This window comes from Pisolithus orientalis (assembly GCF_024613125.1).
Source record: "Pisolithus orientalis strain OTSU chromosome Unknown F5J12scaffold_1, whole genome shotgun sequence".
In the NCBI taxonomy this organism is placed as follows: domain Eukaryota; kingdom Fungi; phylum Basidiomycota; class Agaricomycetes; order Boletales; family Pisolithaceae; genus Pisolithus; species Pisolithus orientalis.
The window spans coordinates 1557699-1576305 of record NW_026260782.1 but is presented as its reverse complement, the minus strand read 5'-3'; the positions used below and the strand labels follow the sequence as shown (position 1 = coordinate 1576305).

General features: G+C 50.6%; 5 protein-coding genes across 5 annotated transcripts; 2 read left to right on the top strand and 3 right to left on the bottom strand.

The window, feature by feature from the left end:
• Positions 1–75: 75 nt before the first annotated feature.
• On the top strand, positions 76–891 carry F5J12DRAFT_710548 (translationally controlled tumor-associated; the record flags this gene model as incomplete). The annotated part of the gene is made up of 7 exons (XM_051740655.1): positions 76–134; positions 194–270; positions 324–454; positions 507–629; positions 676–729; positions 779–794; positions 845–891. 7 exons carry the CDS (start codon positions 76–78, stop codon positions 889–891), a joined length of 507 nt encoding a protein of 168 aa, XP_051605868.1.
• F5J12DRAFT_25673 (thioredoxin-like protein) lies at positions 863–3054 on the bottom strand. The gene is made up of 6 exons (XM_051738615.1): positions 2638–3054; positions 2448–2585; positions 2313–2396; positions 1471–2262; positions 1329–1409; positions 863–1277 (listed from the first exon to the last, which is right to left on the bottom strand). Exons 1-6 carry the CDS (start codon positions 2805–2807, stop codon positions 1025–1027), a joined length of 1518 nt encoding a protein of 505 aa, XP_051605867.1. The 5' UTR covers positions 2808–3054; the 3' UTR covers positions 863–1024.
• On the bottom strand, positions 2847–4395 carry F5J12DRAFT_793279 (uncharacterized protein). Its single transcript, XM_051743964.1, has 3 exons — positions 4045–4395; positions 3231–3995; positions 2847–3173 (listed from the first exon to the last, which is right to left on the bottom strand). The coding sequence occupies exons 1-3, from the start codon at positions 4298–4300 to the stop codon at positions 3031–3033; spliced, it is 1164 nt and encodes a 387-aa protein (XP_051605866.1). The 5' UTR covers positions 4301–4395; the 3' UTR covers positions 2847–3030.
• A 618-nt stretch (positions 4396–5013) lies between these two features.
• Positions 5014–16730, top strand: F5J12DRAFT_25544 (uncharacterized protein). Its single transcript, XM_051738604.1, has 19 exons — positions 5014–5144; positions 5197–5906; positions 5955–6083; positions 6131–6258; positions 6309–6709; positions 6760–7970; positions 8023–9104; positions 9155–11159; positions 11209–14148; positions 14194–14691; positions 14742–14846; positions 14905–15105; positions 15158–15360; positions 15418–15655; positions 15706–15792; positions 15844–16021; positions 16070–16221; positions 16277–16450; positions 16501–16730. Exons 1-19 carry the CDS (start codon positions 5069–5071, stop codon positions 16627–16629), a joined length of 10647 nt encoding a protein of 3548 aa, XP_051605865.1. The 5' UTR covers positions 5014–5068; the 3' UTR covers positions 16630–16730.
• On the bottom strand, positions 16723–18567 carry F5J12DRAFT_778853 (uncharacterized protein; the record flags this gene model as incomplete). Its single annotated transcript, XM_051742338.1, has 7 exons — positions 16723–16800; positions 16853–17340; positions 17399–17777; positions 17831–17954; positions 18003–18093; positions 18147–18186; positions 18343–18567. The coding sequence occupies 7 exons, from the start codon at positions 18565–18567 to the stop codon at positions 16723–16725; spliced, it is 1425 nt and encodes a 474-aa protein (XP_051605864.1).
• Between the last annotated feature and the right edge of the window lie 40 nt (positions 18568–18607).

Sequence of the window (18607 nt, the reverse complement as noted above, 5' to 3'; positions counted from 1 at the left end):
TAATCGATTCCAAAGTAGATAAGCCGACACTTCACTCAAAAGTTCTCTTTTGCGTTTTACCCTTACTGCATCGCGATGCTGTTGTACAAAGACATCTTAACTGGGGACGAGATGTTCTCTGATGCATTTCCAGTGTTCGTTCCGATTCTCTGTTCTCTTAGGCTCAGCTGATCGGACTATCGCCGCGACGTAGTAAAACAGTCGACGACATCGTCTACGAGGTCGACTGTCAAGTTATTACCGTGAAGCCAGGTGCTGATGTGGACATCGGTGGGTTTCATACATTCTGAAGCAGGGTGATTGTCTCGAACTGACGACCTTAGGCGCAAATCCGTCTGCCGAGGAGCAAGCTGAAGCCTTGGAAGAGGGTTCCTCTCAAGTGAACAACGTCATTCACTCTTTCCGACTCGAATCGACCGTTTTCGATAAGAATAGTTTCAGAGCTTACCTCAAGGTCGGACAACCATCCGCTTTGTATCGTTCAGTTTTACAATCCCAGAGAACAGGCTTACATGCAAGCCGTAAAAGCGACGCTAGTCAAGACAAAACCTGACCGGGTTCCGGACTTCGAAAAGGGTGCATCGGCTTATGCCAAAAAGATTGTTGCAAACTTCAAGAACTATGAATTTGTAAGTTCCTCTAGTGATCAGACTGACCTGGTCCTGAGTCACACAGTACACTGGGGAGTCAAGGAACCCTGATGGCATGGTAGCACTGCTCAATTATAGGGTAAGTGCAGTGTGTTCTGTCTCTCTCTGTATGCTCAAATGTTACCCAGGAGGATGGAATAACACGTGAGTACTTGTCCGATACTTGTGATCGTTGGTCGCCAACATTGCTTCAGCCTACTTCACATTCTGGAAGGATGGTCTCGAACAAGTCAAGCTGTAGATCTTGTAACCTATATTGTTCGCATACCGAGTTTATGTTCGTTCCCAAGAACTAGCAAACATTGAGCATTTGCCAATAACCAAAAATACTCGATCAAGATACGATAACGATAATGAATACCACATTCTACCCATCAAAGCTCATCATGGGCCTCGCTTGGCTTTGCAAAGGTAGCCTGCGCTTCGTCCTCTGGAACCTTGACCTTTGGTGTGAGATCGTTCTTCGCACGCTCCTCCACGAAGGCGATGAGACTTTCCAACGACCGGTCTCCGTCGTAATCAATGAAGTCGCGTGATCTGGCAGGCTTAAATTTCAGGGTGGGGAAACCGCCGATGCGGAAGGGAACCGAAGGCGGTAGATCATTTTCCTGAGCTTCCATTTTTGCGCTAAACGAACGAACGGGTGAGACAAGGCATCGCAATTTCAGATGGGCTTACATGACGACACGATCCTTCACTTCGGCAAAATGATCACCGAGAGAGTCCCATATGGGCTTCAGACGTTTGCAGTGGCCGCACCTAACAGACATCAGGCTGTAAGTGACCACGCACAGTGCAAAATGCGACATAGGACACGAACCATGTCGCATAAAACTCAATAAACACGTCCTTCGACTCGTCGAAGGCAACCTCATCGAACTGCTCACCGACTAAAACGAACACACTCTCATCCTGACTTTCTGGAATGGGCTGGCTCTTCAACTTCGGCTGCAGTTTACCATCGAGGTAGTCGGTGACCATGGTTGAGACAGCAGCAGGTTCGACTTCCTTGCTTTGATCATAAGGATACTTCAACTGCAACCGCAGATCCTGGATGACGAAGCTTGGCCACTTAGGCTCGGCGAGATTCAGAGCCTTCGCATGATCCCCAAACTTGGTAGCGTCGATCCAAACGAAATTGAGCTTGCTGCGATACTTGGAAGCGACAGGTTTAAGTGCCTCGATGTATTCTTGGCTCTTCTCGTCGTTGGGGTCGACAAACAAGTATGCTAAGGGCCGTCCACTAGCGACGTAGACGGAGTACGTATCACCATTGACTTCACCAATTGTTGGGATGGCCAATTCTTCCAACCAGGTACCAAGATCATTAGCAGTTACGGAGGAGATAGGGTAGGGGTATTCGGACACAGGTTCATCGAAGCTACGATAGACAACGATCGCGGGAGCTGAGACGCCCGCAGCTGCGATTGCCTCTGGGTCGGTGGTGATACCAAACAAGTAGTCCTCACGGTGCTTCTCAGCGGCAGCGCCGAATTCTGTGGCAGGGGCGTCAGAAGTCGAGGTAACATATGCGACAGCGACGATCTTGTCAGCGTGTTGGAATTCAGTGAGGTTAGCCGCAGTCACTTGTGAGACAGCGGGAAGAGATTGTCTGTTGCAAAGATCAGCAGGGAATTGTCACTACGTGAACGGAAAGTGTACTTGATCAGATAGCTGACGATACCATCAGCCTTACGGGGGCCAGTGTAGTCGGTGGCCTCACCACGGCGGAAAACTTTGAGAGTACTGCAACGGTATCAGTGGGATTTCGGCATTTGGAGGATAGCGAAAGCATACGGGTAGCCCTGAATCCCATGGGCCTGGCAAAGCTCTGCCTGGTCGACACAGTCTACTTTAGACAGCTTGATGTCCTTTTCCTTCAAAATAGTTGCCGCCTCCTCGTAATGAGGCGCAAGAGCCTTGCAGTGTCCACACCTAAAAAAAAATGGATTAGACGATATGAGATACCCAAAGAGACTGCACGCGCCATGGGGCAAAGTACTCGACAAGAATCAATGGTTCGCTATTGACGACGGCCTCGAAGGTCTCTTGGGTGATGTTGATGACATCGGACGGCTTCTCAGCGTCGGCATCGGCCGCTGCGATGGAAGCAAGAGCAACAGCAGAGGCTGTCGAAAGGAGCGAGGAGAACCGCATGGCAGCAGACAGCAGACAGCAGAGCAACGGTGGTGGGTGGGTTTAAATTGCGGGGATGACGGTCTTTTATGGACCCGGCAAAAAGAAGTGTCTACGTGTCCACTTGTACTATTATGTACATACAGTAACATTGCCACTCTATGCCAAGTATACAAGTATACTCAAAGCAGGATCGTTCGTGTAGATGATTCTCCCATCGACCAAGCGTTCAAACATTACGATGTCACTCCAGATTGGAGAGGTCGAAATCTGAGCCCCGTTGGCGGCCACCACCATAGCTCTTCGCACCCGGAACGAATGGTCGAGGGGTAGGGAAGCCATCGACCGGAAATGTATGCCCTCCAGCGGTAGGAGGCGGAGATGGAACTGTAAAAGGGCCATTTAAGCTTATTAGCACGAGGGCCGATGTAAAGATTTACTCACTTCTTCGTGTCGGCGGCGGTTGCCTGTTACCATTGACAACACCATGGACAGAAGTCCTCGGTTCGGTCTTTGGAGGTCCCGAGACTACCCGCGGCCTATGAGGGACCGAGGTCAAGGTCTGCGCTAAGGATGCTCGAGCGGGCGATGGTCCAGGGGGCGGTGGGGCAGGAGGCTCCACCTCAGACAAGGCTCTCACACGCGCAGGCGGAGCTGGAGGTCCATCTGCTACGGGCGGCTTTCTCGGAGGGGGTGCAGGCACTGCTCGAAAACCCAGCGTACTTCCAGAAGATGGCCTGGGTGGAGGAAGGGGCGCAGGTCTACCAGGTGTCGCTGGTGGAGGGGGGGCCCGCCGTATCGGGGGTACAGGAGAATTTCCATTGTTCCGGGTGGGCAAAGGTGGAACTGCCCTTGCAGGAGAAGATATTGTAGTGGTAGTGGGAGATGAACTGCGTCCGCTCACTGGGGGCGGTGAACGGCCAGTGTTGGTAGGCGAGGCTGTTCGGGGAGGCGGTGGAGGCCTACGAGGGGTTACAGACACACTTGGAGGAGGGGAGGGAGTCGCTCGAGGTGGTAACGTTGGTCGGGTGCTCACAGATCCAGGAGATCTCGAGGGTAATGCGGGTGATGGTCTGCCTGGCAGCGCTGCGGGTGGTGCTGTTGGTGGTCTCGGTGGAGTCGGCCTAGATGGGAGAGCAGTACTTGCAGTAACGGCTGGAGTGCCGCGCCTAGGTACCAAAGGTGGCTTCCCGAATGTCGGGGGCTTAGCTGTGCGAAGTCGGTTGTCTGTGCCTCCAGAGAATAGATCTGCACGGACCTAGATTATTTTGCCCTGCGGGTTTCAACTTGGGTAAACCGCCCGCAAACAGGTTACCAAGCTGAGGGGGTCCCCCAACACCCGATGACGGCCGAGCAGCGGCCGGTGACGAAGACGCCCTTGCGACTCCGGGTGCCCCAACCATACCTCCTCCACCGGATTTGGTCTCGACCATCGGTGCGCTGCGGTCATTTGTTTCTGCCTTTCTCAGCTTTTTTCCTGCCTGGATCTGCTTCAAGAGTTCGCTAGATGCCATATCGAAAGGTGATGAGCGAGGAGTCGGCGCACTCTGGACTCGGAAGTGGCACACCGTAGGTAGTGGCTGGGACTCGCACGTGACTGGTGGTGCCCCATGAAGCCCGTATTAGTGGTCTCATGCCACACTCCCATTCTAACTTATGTCCCATTGGCACGGAACCGACGATGCAAGATCGCGTTTATCTCGTCAAGTTCTGGATATTTATCAGATGGTCTCCTCTGACCTGGAAACAGCCAGTCCAGAGCATGAGGTGTGACTCAACTCCACCTCCCATCTCTCACACGAGCATGTGCTGAACGACCAGGGCTTGACACGTTGCGTAACAGGGGCTGATGCCGAGTTGCACAACTACCGTCTCAACACACATCACCCTCAATAGTGTGAAGCCTGCAGTGGTATATATCACAAATCTCTTTCTAGTTCCTTCAAGCACTACCAAAATATTTGCAGTACCTCGACGCTATGCGCTCACTATCACTATCGACTTAGTGCCTACTGACATGCAGCGCACGGAGTATCAACCACCAGGAGTCGGTGATGGGGTACAATGGTCTTCACGAGTGACTCCTAAGGCTTAACACTCCTTGTAGATATCATAGGGAATATGGTGTAGACCCCATACAGGGTAGTGTCACGTGAATTTCACGTGATATAATGGCCAAACTTGATGCCAAATAGACTTTCGGGGTTTCTGGACTCGTCTTAGGGCACAGGACGTCTCAAGCACCTGCTCTTGCAGAGTGTTTCACACACAGACGCGCAGCAATGGACAACATACCGCAGCTCGGTACGGCTGCAGACTTGGAGTTACGTGCAGCCCGCATTGCCGATCCCGGAATTGGTATGCCTTGTTGACAGTATATTATCTCCTCTTGACATGGAACTCGCGGTAGACCTCAAGACGAAGCACACAGTGGCATGTGAACTTAGAGAAATGATCGATACTGTCCGGGACGCGGATTCAGCGCGCGTGTTCCCCCAGATGATACCTTTACTACTTGCAATCCTTCGTTCGGGGGATGCGTCCTTCCAGAAGGATACTCTGGAGTTTCAATTCCGTCGCGTTCTGTTGGAAGTACTTCACCGCGTACCGTATAGCGACGTTATTCGGCCACAAGCACTCTCACTGCTGAGTGGGATGCTGCATATACTCCATCATGATAATGAAGAAAACGGCGTTACCTCTTGCAAGATCATCATTGATTTGCTTCGGTCTTTCAGAGCTCTGACCGAAGAGCTTGTTGCCGAATTTATGTCGATTCTCCAGGAAGTTTTCAGGAATATTAAAGGCCTAGTCGAGGAGACTCTGTCTGAGGAGTCACCCGTTCTTGATCCAAATGTGGTGATGCCGAGCACACGCAGCTTCAAGGTATTGGCGGAGATGGGCATGGTTGTCGTAACTTTCTCCCAGAGCCACCGTCCTATGGTTGTTACACTGATTCAGACGACACTTGGACTCAACTTTGAAGTACTGGCTCTCGAATCCTCTGCCCAGCGGAAAGCACGCGAGGACTACGAAGCGATGGGATCCTACTGGGCTGGAATGGCTCCAACCATCAAGAATCCTTCCGCATATGCGGATTTTGTTAACGCGCAAATCAAGGCCAGTGTCGCTGCGGTGATTCTACGTCTATCTCTGAATTTGTCTTAGATGGTATCATATGTTGCCTATGTCATCCGGGGTTTTGGGGAGCAGTTCGAATCATTTGGAGAACGACTTATTTTGTCTGCCCTTCGACTGTTACAAGACTTGCCTGCTAATAGCATCCAAGCTCGGAAAGTTCGTTGCATCATCTTTTGCATGTAGTTCCTATTAACGATTTATAGGACCTTATGGTCGTCTTACGCCACCTGATTGGCACCCCACATCGCAAGGCTCTGCTGCCGCACATAGACAAATTGTTTGACGAGCAGGTTTTACTTGGCACTGGTGTTGGTAGTCGAGAGACCATTCGGTTTGTTCTATGCTTCTACCTCAACGAATGACCTGATCTGGCTATTGTAGTCCTGCGGCTTATGCTTCTCTTGCTGACCTTGTTCACCATCTTCGGGGGGAGCTCTCAGCAGAACAGTTAGCGAAGGTCGCAAAGCTGTATTCGATGCTCCTTCATAACCCGTACCTTGGCCACAATCTCCACACCCTATTTTCCAAGATGATGTTCGGTCTTATTGAAAACATCACAGCCAAAGCTACTCCCCAAGCTGCTGCATGTATACTGGGCGCCATGTTTGAGACTTGCGTGGACAGGGTAGAGGCGATGACAAACATATTGGAAATGACGACGGAGCATGTGGAGAACGCGAAACGTGGTGAAGAGTCACAGACGTTGCCACTATTGATAGAGAGGGCACGTCCGGTCGCCGGTGCGGCATACGCTATAGAGAAGCCTGAGGAGGTTATACAAGGCAGGTTTAATTTGATCCACGTTGAGTGACTAATTCTGACCATCTTATAGAGTGCCGTTACTTGTTTCGCACCCTCTTGCATGGCTTCCGTGTGTGCCTCGCTGGTTTGAAGAAATGCGATGGGGCCATCCCCGATGGCACTTTAATCTTCCGCCTTTTCGCCAGTTGTGTCAAGTGTATGGTCCTTGTGGATGCGGAACCGAGAGAAGCAACAGAGATCATGGATTGGTTTAGCGCAGTTCTTCTTGAAGTGAATCTGCACGTCTTCCAGGAAGTTTGGACCCATAAAATTGAGACATTCGTCCAAGCATCGGTAAAGCGAGCGACACTCCTCCATATCTGCCAGACGCTGTTCAGTCGAGAGGCAGTCTCCCCGACTCTCGTAGCCATCGTCTTGCGTTTCTTGATTGACCGACTCCCTCAATTAGGCGAGTACGAGGACCCAAGGGCTGTGGTCTCAATCAGACTTTTCAAGATGGCATTCAGTGCCGTGACCGCGTTCCCGATCTCCAACGAACCTATATTAGCGTCCCACCTCGCAAAGTTGATCATGGATTGCTTTCCTTTAGCAGCCAAAGCCACCAAACCGACAAACTATTACCATCTCCTTAGGGGACTATTCCGCGCCATCGGGGGTGGAGGGGGGAGATTTGAGCTGCTGTACAAGGAGGTTCTGCCTCTTTTGCCTGAGATGCTGGAAAGCCTTAATCGACAGCTATTTGCTTCGGATGGAATTAGCAGGGAAATGATCGTCGAACTATGTCTCACCGTTCCGCTGCGCCTCACACACCTTCTTCCTCACTTATCATACCTTATGCATCCGCTTGCGCTTGCGCTGCGTGGATCACCGGAATTGGCGTCACAAGGACTACGGACCCTCGAGCTATGCATTGACAACCTCACCCCAGATTTCCTTGATCCCACTCTGAACACCGTTTTGCGAGAACTTATGGAGGCTCTTCATAGTCACTTGAAACCATTGCCGGCAAACCATCACCACGCACACACGACAATTCGCGTACTTGGCAAGCTTGGTGGCCGGAATCGGCGTTTGTTGAGCAAAGAACCGCTGCTGGAGTACAATTCCGTTGCTCGACCGGCTTCGATCATTCTGTCATTTGGGGGAACGAATGAACCTGTCGACCTAGGTGCCATGTCCAGCTTCGCAGCTCTAACGTTATTGAAGACTCCACCACCCAATCCATACTGCGGTTATGCCTATACCTTCCTTGAGACATGCATCAATTCATTGCTGCACGAGGTTGGTTGACTTCTACAACAACGTTCTTATGCTCGCTGACTTCAACGATCAGCATAATTTCAATGAAGCCCAAGCAACTGTATTTGTGAGATGCTTCGAGGCAATACTCGATGCCATTCACATTCCCGAATACTCGCAAGACGCCCAGAAGTTCACCCGGGAACTCTCCAAGGTTATCTTCGCCATGGAGATCAGAAAGAATGCTACCAAGGAGGCGGGCCTGAAGCGCTACCCTACCCCCTTACTTTCCTCTTACCTTGAGGCGATACCACATGCTCTTGCGCGCGAGAGTCTAGAGGACGCAAGACGTGGCCAGGAAGTATTCATCTTTGTAATGCAGGATCTAGTTGCCATGATCAAGGAGCAGGCCGTTAATCCACAGGATGTTGTTCCAACCCTTCATCAGCTGGCTAACCGGTTCAGTGCCATGTGCCTAGAAGACTCATGGGTCCACAAGAGTGCTGGTTGTAACGGCATTCGAATTTTAACCGGTACTCTCGACTTGGGTGTGAAGTGGGTTAGCGATCGCGAGGTTGACTTCATCCGTACACTTCTGCATATATTGAAGGACCTTCCTCACGACCTTCATCGCGACGTGGGTGAGGTGACAGATGTCCTCAAACAGGTTTTGCGGGTTGGCGATGTGGGACCCCTTGGAGACACTCCAGTCACATCACGACCGAAGCTTTTGCACCTCATCGGTATCTTGTTTGCGGAGCTTTCGAGTCCCAACCCCGTTGTTCGTCAGGCAGTTCAAGGATGCATCGAGCTGCTGGTAGAACTCACAGGCAAATCAGCTTACGAACTGCTTCTATCTCATCGCGATCGCATGTTAACGGCTATTTACACGAAACCTCTCCGAGCTCTATCTTTCCCCATTCAAATTGGCATGATAGACGCTGTGAGGTATTGTATAAGCCTCCATCCGCCACTACCGGAGTTAAACGATGAGCTTCTGCGCCTATTGCACGAGACGTTGGCATTGGCCGATGCTGACGATTTGAATTTGGGTCGCGGTAACCTTCGCCAAAATGGGTTGGAAGTAATCAAACTTCGCGTTTCTTGCATCAAGCTCCTCACTGCGTCTATGCCCGTGACTGATTTCTTCACAAAGCAAATCCAAACAAGGCAGAGGTATGTGACTACATTGCGCAAGCGTTTCTTTACGGATGGTGTTTGTGCAGAGTTACTGGTGTATACTTCAAGTCTTTGTACTCGCCATCGCAAGAAGTGAAGGAAGTGGCACACGAAGGGTTACGTATGGTACTGGCTCATCAAAGTCGCCTTCCTAAAGAACTCCTCCAAACCGGTTTGCGCCCTGTGTTGATGAACTTGGCAGACCCGAAGCGCCTTTCAGTCTCTGGGCTCGAAGGCCTCGCACGCCTTTTGGAGCTGCTTATCAACTATTTCAAGGTGGAAATTGGCCATAAACTGCTTGATCATTTCCGTATTGTCGCAGATCCACAGATGTTGCAAGCGTCGTCGCGCCTCCCTTTGCCGGAAAACGAGGGCATCACCAAGCTAGTTCAACTTGCCAACATCTTTCACCTTTTGCCCTCCACTGCCCATATCTTCCTCGAAAACCTTGTCAATGCCATTGTCCAAACGGAGGCTCAGATGCACTTTTCCGACCGGAGTCCCTTCTCAGAACCGCTGGGAAAATATCTTGACCGTTATCCGGGGGAGGCTCTTGACTTCTTCTTGAAACACCTGCACTTCCCGCGCCACGTGAGGACACTGAGGAGCATCTTACGGGCTCGGCTGGCACCTAACCTGGAACGCGAGCTTGCCTCGCGGACACAGTCTCTTGTTGAACTCTGCCTGAAGAGTAATGACAAGAGTTTACTTATCCCTGGCCTTTCCTTGTTTGATGAAATTGCTGATATTCAGCCAAGCTGGACTTTGGAGAACCTTCATGTGGTCGATGTCCTGGTTGAGGTATGGCGTTCTGAACGCCTGGAACTTGCGCAGATGGACACCATGTCATCCGACGTCATCCACCGACACTCCCTCCTCCTGTCAATTTTCAAGAAGACGTTGCAGAGAACATCACAAGTGGATATCCTCTTTGAAGTTGTGGACATTTACACTCGCAATCTTGCTATGGACCTAACGCGCCTCACGCAATTCCTCTATGACCACGTCGCACTCAACAGGGATCTATTTTATCGCCGCAACGTTTTAGCTCGCTTTCTCGTATGGTTTGAAGACTCCTCTGCGTCGTGGGCGGCCAAGACCTACTTCCTTCGCTTTATAGTGACACCTACGATTATCGTTCAAGCTAACAATTCTAGCAAGGACGGCCTGCTTGATTCAGAATTCATATCGGCTGTCCATCAGACCATCTGGCAGCCCATGATAGACGACACAACTTTTACAAGTGCTGACGATATGTTCAAGATCGAACTCCTGCATTTGACCACTGTACTTGTCCATCGCTTCCCAGAACTCTTGGAAGACGTCAAGAGGGATATTATACGTTGCGCGTGGCACTACATTACTTCCGATGACGCTGTGGTCAAGCAGACCGCGTATCTACTCGCAGCCCGCTTCTTTGATGCGTTCGATACTCCACAGAAATTCATCTTACGTGCTTGGACTGGACTACTTCGTCCTCCCCATACGGAAGGCAAAGCGCTCATCAAACAAGCGCTGGACATTCTCGCGCCTGCCCTTCCAAAATCTGGTGCCAATGATGTGGGGTATCCACAGTGGGCAAAGACTACACGTCGACTTTTAGCAGAAGAGGGCAACGGATTCCAACAGATTATCATGATTTACCAGCTCTTGGTCCGGCAACCTCACTTGTTTTATCCTGTCCGCGCGCTTTTCATCCCTCACATGGTCAACTCTTTGACGAAACTCGGTCTTTCTGGGACGGCTTCGACCGAATCGCGGGCTTTGTCCATTGACATCTGTCAGGTCATATTTGACTGGGAACAGAAGCCTATGGACACGGAATCGCAGCCTACCACTTCTCGCCTCCCAACATGGACAACCCCTCTTGCTTTTCGGGAAACCATCGTCAGTTTCTTGGTTCGCCTAGCGACAGCACCAGCACCGCTGGATCCACAGTCCAAGAATTCTTTGGTTTCCCGTGCACTGGCGTTGCTGTGGCAGATGGTTTCGCCTGCGGGCTGGAGCGACGTGACTGTGAAACTGAACTACTTTTCCCGTGCACTTGAACAGGTACGTTACATGTGATTTAGTGTGTCTGATTTACTTATCAGATAAATAGCTTGAATTGGACTCGGAATCACACCTCAACCAGGCTCTTAGTACGGCCAAAGTGCTGCAGGTGGTGACTAGCGACAAAGATGATGCCTGGTTTGTCGCCAATTCAACCATCCTTCAGTCTCTAGTACGCAAAGGGTTGATGACTGACGAGCCGGATCTGCATGACACTCTGTACCCAATATTCGACCGCCTTCTACGTCTCTTTCCTTTGCCCGACAGAGACGAGAAGCAGGGCGAGATGTCGGATTTCCACAACTTCGTGTACACTGCCATTGAAGATGGTCTTTCAAGTACTAGTGCAATACGTGGCATTCTCCTGATGTTGAATTCCGTTGTGCGGGTTGCCGCAGAACGCATCCAGCCGTTTTCGGCTTCCTTGTTGCGACTGCTCAGTAGGCTCGCCAAAGACCACGTCAACTCGGCGCCGAATGCTAACGGATTCGACAACGTTGTCCGACTCATCACGTCCATCATTGACACTTGCAAAGCTACCATTCCACATCTAGGGGAACACCGCAAAGCGTTCCTGGGAGCGTTCACAGCTCTCACCGAAAAGTCAAAAAGCGTCTCACTATGCCGTCACATGCTCGATGTCATGCGCGAATGGGTCCTTGGTAGAAACAACACCTATCCGACCATGAAAGATAAATTGAACATCCTTCAGAAGATGACTGGCTTTGAATCCCGTGGAGAGCAGCTGTTCCACGATTACCTCGAGCTTGTATATGACATATACGTAGAGCCTTCATTGAGAAGGAGCGACCTTACTTCCCGTCTGGAGCAATGCTTCCTTCTCGGTTGCCGCGCAAAGGACACCTCTTTAAGGGAGCGATTCATGGATCTGTTGGACGCGAGCATCCCGCGTTCGCCATCATCACGCCTCGCGTACATTTTGGGAGTTCAGAGCTGGGAACCACTAGCTGACCATAACTGGATCTTCCTTGCTTTGCATCTTCTTCTCGGTTCGGTCGATGTCGAAGCCCCCCTTATTCCGGAACGCAAACTAGCATTTGACCCTCTGGCTGGCTACCTTAGTGCCCGACAGAAGGCCGCTTCGATCGTCCGCCCTATGCAGCGTCTCACCTTCCTGGATCCCCACTCCGCACACGATGTCTGGGTCTCCGTATTCTCCGTTGCGTGGAAGTCATTGTCACGGAGAGAACAAGCCGACATGACACTCCACATGATCAATCTGCTAAGTAAGGACTACCATTTGAAACAAGCGGAGCTGCGTCCCAACGTCATACAGACACTGCTTAGTGGTGTCCGGGCCTGTAATCCACCCATGACACTGCCCCCCCATCTGGTCAAATATCTGGCGAAAACCTATGGTGCATGGCACGTTAGTCTCGAACTTCTGGAACAATCCGTTGATCACGTGCGTGATGACGACTCGGGCGTTCGTGACGCTGTGTACGATTCTTTAGCGGAGGTCTATGCGGAGTTGGGTGAGGAAGACATGTTCTATGGACTGTGGCGACGCCGATGTCTGCACCTTGAAACCAACATCGGTGTCGCGTTTGAACAGAATGGCATGTGGGAACAAGCCTCGCATACATATGAAATGGCACAGACAAAAGCCAAACATGGAACCATCGCGTTCTCGGAGACGGAATATTGTTTATGGGAAGATCACTGGATGCTCTCCGCGGAGAAACTGCAGCAATGGGACACTCTTTACGAGCTGGCAAAAAGCGAGGGCAACATCGAGCTTATGCTTGAAAGTGCCTGGAGGATCAAAGACTGGACGGAACAAAGGGAGACTCTGGAAGATCAGATTAATCAACTTCCCGACGTCGCCACTCCTCGTAGACGAGTTTTTGAGGCGTTCATCGCCCTTCTGAAGCTACCTGGCGCTCTGGACAAAAACACGGAGTTTACAAAAATACTCGAAGACGCCATGCAATTATCGCTTCGTAAATGGGTGGGTTTACCCCCTCACCTCTCTGTGGCCCATGTCCCTTTGCTTCAGCACTTCCAGCAATTCGTCGAGCTGCAGGAAGCTGTTCAAATTTTTGGGTCGTTGTCGACAACCAACGCGCAGAATTTAGAGAAAAAGTCCTCAGACCTCAAAATGGTTCTCCAAGCCTGGAGAGAGCGACTTCCAAACCTGCAAGATGATATCAGCATTTGGAGTGACCTCGTCGCATGGCGTCAGAACGTCTTCAACGCTATCAATAAGGCCTATATTCCACTGATCTCCAACAACAATCAATCCAGTAATACATCTACCACGAACTTCAACACTGCTGGATATCGCGGCTACCACGAAACGGCGTGGATTATTAACCGCTTTGCTCATGTCGCCAGAAAGCACGATTTGCTTGACGTCTGCTTTAGCTCCCTCAATAAGATATACACGCTTCCAAACATCGAGATTTCGGAGGCTTTCCTTAAACTCCGAGAACAGGCTCGCTGCCACTACCAGAAGCCCAGCGATCTGGTTGCCGGCTTGGAAGTCATCAATAACACTAACCTGATGTACTTCTCCAACCCTCAGAAGGCCGAATTCTTCACACTCAAGGGAATGTTCCACGCGAGGGGCGGACGAAATGATGACGCCAATCATGCGTTCGCCCAAGCGGTGCAGATGGACATGATGCAGGCTAAGGCCTGGGCGGAGTGGGGCCGGTACAACGATCGCATGTTCAAAGAGCACCCTACTGAGATGTCGCACGCTGCCAACGCTGTCAGCTGCTATCTCCAAGCAGCTGGGCAGTACAAGAATAGAAAAAGTCGACCGCTCCTGACACGCGTACTTTGGCTTCTTAGCGTCGACGACACAAATTTCACTATCTCTCGTGCCTTCGATACCTATAAGGGCGAAGCAGCCTTTTGGTACTGGATTTCGCTAATTCCCCAGCTATGTCTTTCTATCAATCAGCGGGAGGCGAAACAAGCCCGGTACATTTTGTTGAACCTTGCTAAGCTGTTTCCTCAGGTCCGTACACTCATCGATTTGCATCATCAACTAACATTTCCACAGGCTTTGTTCTTCCCTCTCCGAACCACCAAAGAAGACATGGTCTTTGTAAAGAAACAAGCCGCGGTAGCGGCAGCGGCAGCTCGTGCCTTTAATGCCAACCACAATGTGGCGGTCAACGGTGCCAAACGTGGAGATGGAGACCAAGTTATGCAAGATGCAAATGGTGAAGTCGGCAGTGAAATTACGAAACGAGATACTGGTGTTGCAGACGCCAGTGGGAGCCAGCAGTCTTCCCAGTCCTCTCAGGGAGACACGACTAGTGCAAACCTCCCCACTTCTCAGATGGCTTTGCATACCCCGACCGAAGGACAACCCACTTTTGCTATCCGCCACGCCTGGGAACATGTTGAAGAAGTTGTTCAAATATTGAAAACGGCATTTCCCCTTCTGATATTGACCATGGAGACCACGGTTGACCAGATACTCCAACGCTTTAAAGCTACACCTGAGGAGGAAATCTATCGCCTCATTTGCATGTTATTGCAAGATGCGATCCAGGTATGCCACCTATGAGAAGACATCTTAGTGCTTCACCTGACGCACCATAGAACTACGTAATGCGAACGAATGCCCCTGACGACGATGGGCAACTTGCGCCCCACACTATTAGCAACATAACCAAAATGGCGACCAACCTTGCTGGCCCAATGAGGGTGCGACTTCTGTTTCCGTCCGATAGTAAATGATAGCCTCACGGATTTTTTAATACAGAAAGAGTATGAGGATGATTTCTTGAAGAGCAAGCCCACTCATTACGAGTATATTCGCCGACTGCAACGGTGGCGCGATCGACAGGAGAAGCACCTTGACTCAAGACCACGCTTCCAATCTCTGGACTTGTTGAGTCACTATTTAACGGAGTTTCAGTATAGCAAATTTGATGACATTGAGGTTCCTGGCCAATACACGGAGGTAAGATTGGTAATGAGCCGTGGTCATCGTGATGTCTTTAACGTTCTTCCAGGACAAGGACAGCAACCAGAATTTTATTCATATTCAGAGGTTCGGTCCCAAGTTCGAGAACTGCAGATCACATGGGTACTGCTGGAAACGTTTCACTGTCCACGGCAACGATCACTCTAGGACTTCATTCTCTGTACAACTTCCATCTGGTCGCCATTGCCGCCGTGAAGAGCGAGTCATGCAGGTGTTCCGCATGTTCAATGGGTACGTTTCATTTTCTACGAACCCAGCACAAACCCCTAAACACTCCATACTGTGTAGAGCACTTTCCAGAAAAAAGGAAGCGCGCAAGCGGAACCTCAACTTCCACATCCCTGCTGCGGTCTCTTGCAGCCCGAGCCTTCGCTTGCTTCAAAACGATTCATCGTACGTCACTCTTGGTGACATATATGATCGGCATTGCGAGGAACACGGTATAACACGTGAAGATCCTATTCTCGTTTCCGGTGAAAAGGTGAAGCGTGTTCTTCTGGACTTCAAGCAATCAACGGGAAGAGTAGTGCGTTTCTCTTGTCGGGTCTCTTGAAAATATTCATAATATTATTCCAGCCCAACAAAACCGAGTACTTCACATTGCGAAAAGACATCATGGATGAAGTCGTTGCCAAGCTTGTGCCGGATGACATTCTTACTAAGGTAGACTTGTTTGTTGGGAACCTGCTCGAGCTTCCATTTACGTTCTTTTAGTATATGACTTGTGTTATGGAAGGTCCTTCAGACCTATGGAGAATGCGCAAGCAGTTCGCCTTGCAAGTGGCCGCCACGAGCTTCATGACCTACGTATTCTGCCTTACAAGCAGGTCACCGTCTCGGTTCCACATATCGCGTTCCACTGGCCTTATTGCAATGAGCGAGCTACTTCCTGGTATGTGAGACCACGAGTAGTGCTGAGAGATTGCTAATATGTGCACAGGAGTGGCAAGCCAGGCACCCGTCTTCGCATCAAATGATGCAGTGCCATTCAGGTTGACTCCAAATATGCAACGATTCATTGGACCCATATTGACGGAGGGTCTTCTTACCACAAGTATTTTGGCGATCGCACGCTGTCTGACAGAACCCGATGTCAGTCCATGACCTCGTCCCCCCGCTGTATGTAGCATTGACACATTGCTTGCAGTTTTGTTTGGACCAGCAGCTCTGTCTCTTCGCTCGAGACGAGGTTATGACTTGGCTGCACGGTAGAGGTCAGCCTTGGACGTTCGACCTCTCTTTCCGAACAAATGTTGCTGCCAATATTGAAGGTGTCGTCAAACGTGCGGAAGTGATGGCATGTAAAGTCGAGCGGGACCACGTAAGGACTAGAATTGCATTGCTCGTCCATTTGCTCATTCGGTTTGGTAGGCAACTGCCACGAACAGCTCGAACCCCGGACCGACGCCCGTTGTGCAGACCGTCACTAACTTAATCTCCACTGCTACAAACCCCATGCAGCTCATGAGAATGACAGAAATCTATCACCCGTGGTTTTGATTCACTTGGCATGTATTGTAGTAATAACATCATTCAACAAGTTGTCTTAGGCATAGATGTACATGAAACATAGGGAATCAAAGCATGATAAGACTAAGAACGATGAGCGCTTCGAACAAACCCTTCTGTTTGACGGAAGGTATTGATATGTGCTTCGCTCTCCAACATCATCTACAAGTGGCATTAGAGTTGCAAACGTGAATTAAGGCTCGACAAAACCTACCTCTTCCGCCATCTGATAGATATCGCTGCCAGGACGATTGTACATCATTGCATTGGCAAACATGAGATACACGTCTCTTTGAAACTCCAGCGAATTGGTGATGATGCCATCTTTAACTCTTCCCTTGATGGTCTTCAGGTCCATGGGGCGTTTGATGATTTCATGATAATCGGGAGCTTCTGAAATTTTGATGGGGTTATGGAAGATATTTCCATTGCGGTGCTGAGATATCTGGCTGTGAAGCATCCCAATGACGGTTTGGAAGCGTTTGTTGGGTAGCGTAGGTGGGACTTGCGCTTGCCCGTGCTCGCTACCTATCGTTCCTCGTCTTCGGCTGGACGAGCCCACAGCAGAGGCAGTGGCACCTGTCATGGGCTGCGTGTCCAAGCTCTGTTCCTCAAGGTCGATCGATGCTGATTCTTCACGGGGCCTTTTCTTTTCCCTAGTATTGTCGTCTAAGTTCCCAGCATCCGAGGCCTTTCTTTTACCTTGATAACGGTCAGGTATAAATTGAGAACAGAACAATATGCTAACGGGACTTCTGACCTTCGCGCGGGGGTTCTGAATCTGGAACAGAAAGATCCTCTGGCGATTCGAGAGTAGAAATCTCCTGTGAATCGAAAGCAGAGACCTCTTTCGTGTGTGCAGAGGAAATATCGGGCCGGGCGTCAGACTGGACAAACGTTTGCGAATCGTCCTGTTCTCTTGCTTTCTCAACCTCCGTCGCGTCGGTAAGCGGAGGCTGCGATGACGAACGTTCAAGGAGTGCTTCAGCAACGATTTCATCCGGTATCTGATCTGCACCCGTGGGCGAGGTATCCGGTTCATCTGCAAGTAACGATTCCTCTACCTCCACAGCAGGAAGGTTATCAGCGGATTGCACTGACGGTTCTAGGTCAACGTGTGACTCAGAAGACCGGAGCTCCTGTAAAGAATATGATGAGAGACCAGAACCTCCATGAAGGGTGACCAACTTACTTGAACGTCTTGGGCTGGGGGAGGGCTAGTTTCCTCCGGACGAGACACCCCATCAGAAAGCTTGGTCCTGATTTTCTCATCCCAACTTCCGCTGCGTATTTCGTTGATCTCCGCTACGATACGTCTGCAGACAACAATAAGCGTGGGTCAAGGATTGGATGCATTTCCGCACTTGAACTTGGTTTCCTCTGCAATAATGAGGTCCCGTAGTTCCAACAGACGAGCAGAGTAATGGCGCTGCGCAAGCTTGAGGTGAAGGGGCGCTGCAGCCAAGTCAACGGAGGGATGCAAGGAAAACGACCATGACCTGTCTCACCGTGAGGGACGTTGTTGGCATCTGAGCTATCATTGGGTGGCTGGATAAGCAAGGGGTCGATAGACTGACGGGGCGCATCAACCTCACCATTCGAGGGAAGCCTCGTTCATGAGGCGAGTATATATTGCTTGGCAAAACTAGATTACAGCGAGAAACACTGAGTGCTACCCATAAACGACGAGTGAACGAAGCTAACTTGTGGACTGAATAACTTGGAAGATGACTGGGTCAGACAAGGGTGTTTCGAGACGACCTGAGAAACTGTGTGCCACGCGTTGGCACCGTACTCGTAGACAGCCTGGGCGAGGACGAGCTGTTCGATATTTTGGAGGCTTGCCAGCATATCTTGATCAGTCGAGAGTTGTAACAGATTGTCGTGCACGGACGCTGCATGTCGTGTTGAACGCATGCCCGACGCCATCGACGACGACGACCAACTTGCAGAGGACGCGCAAGCCTCC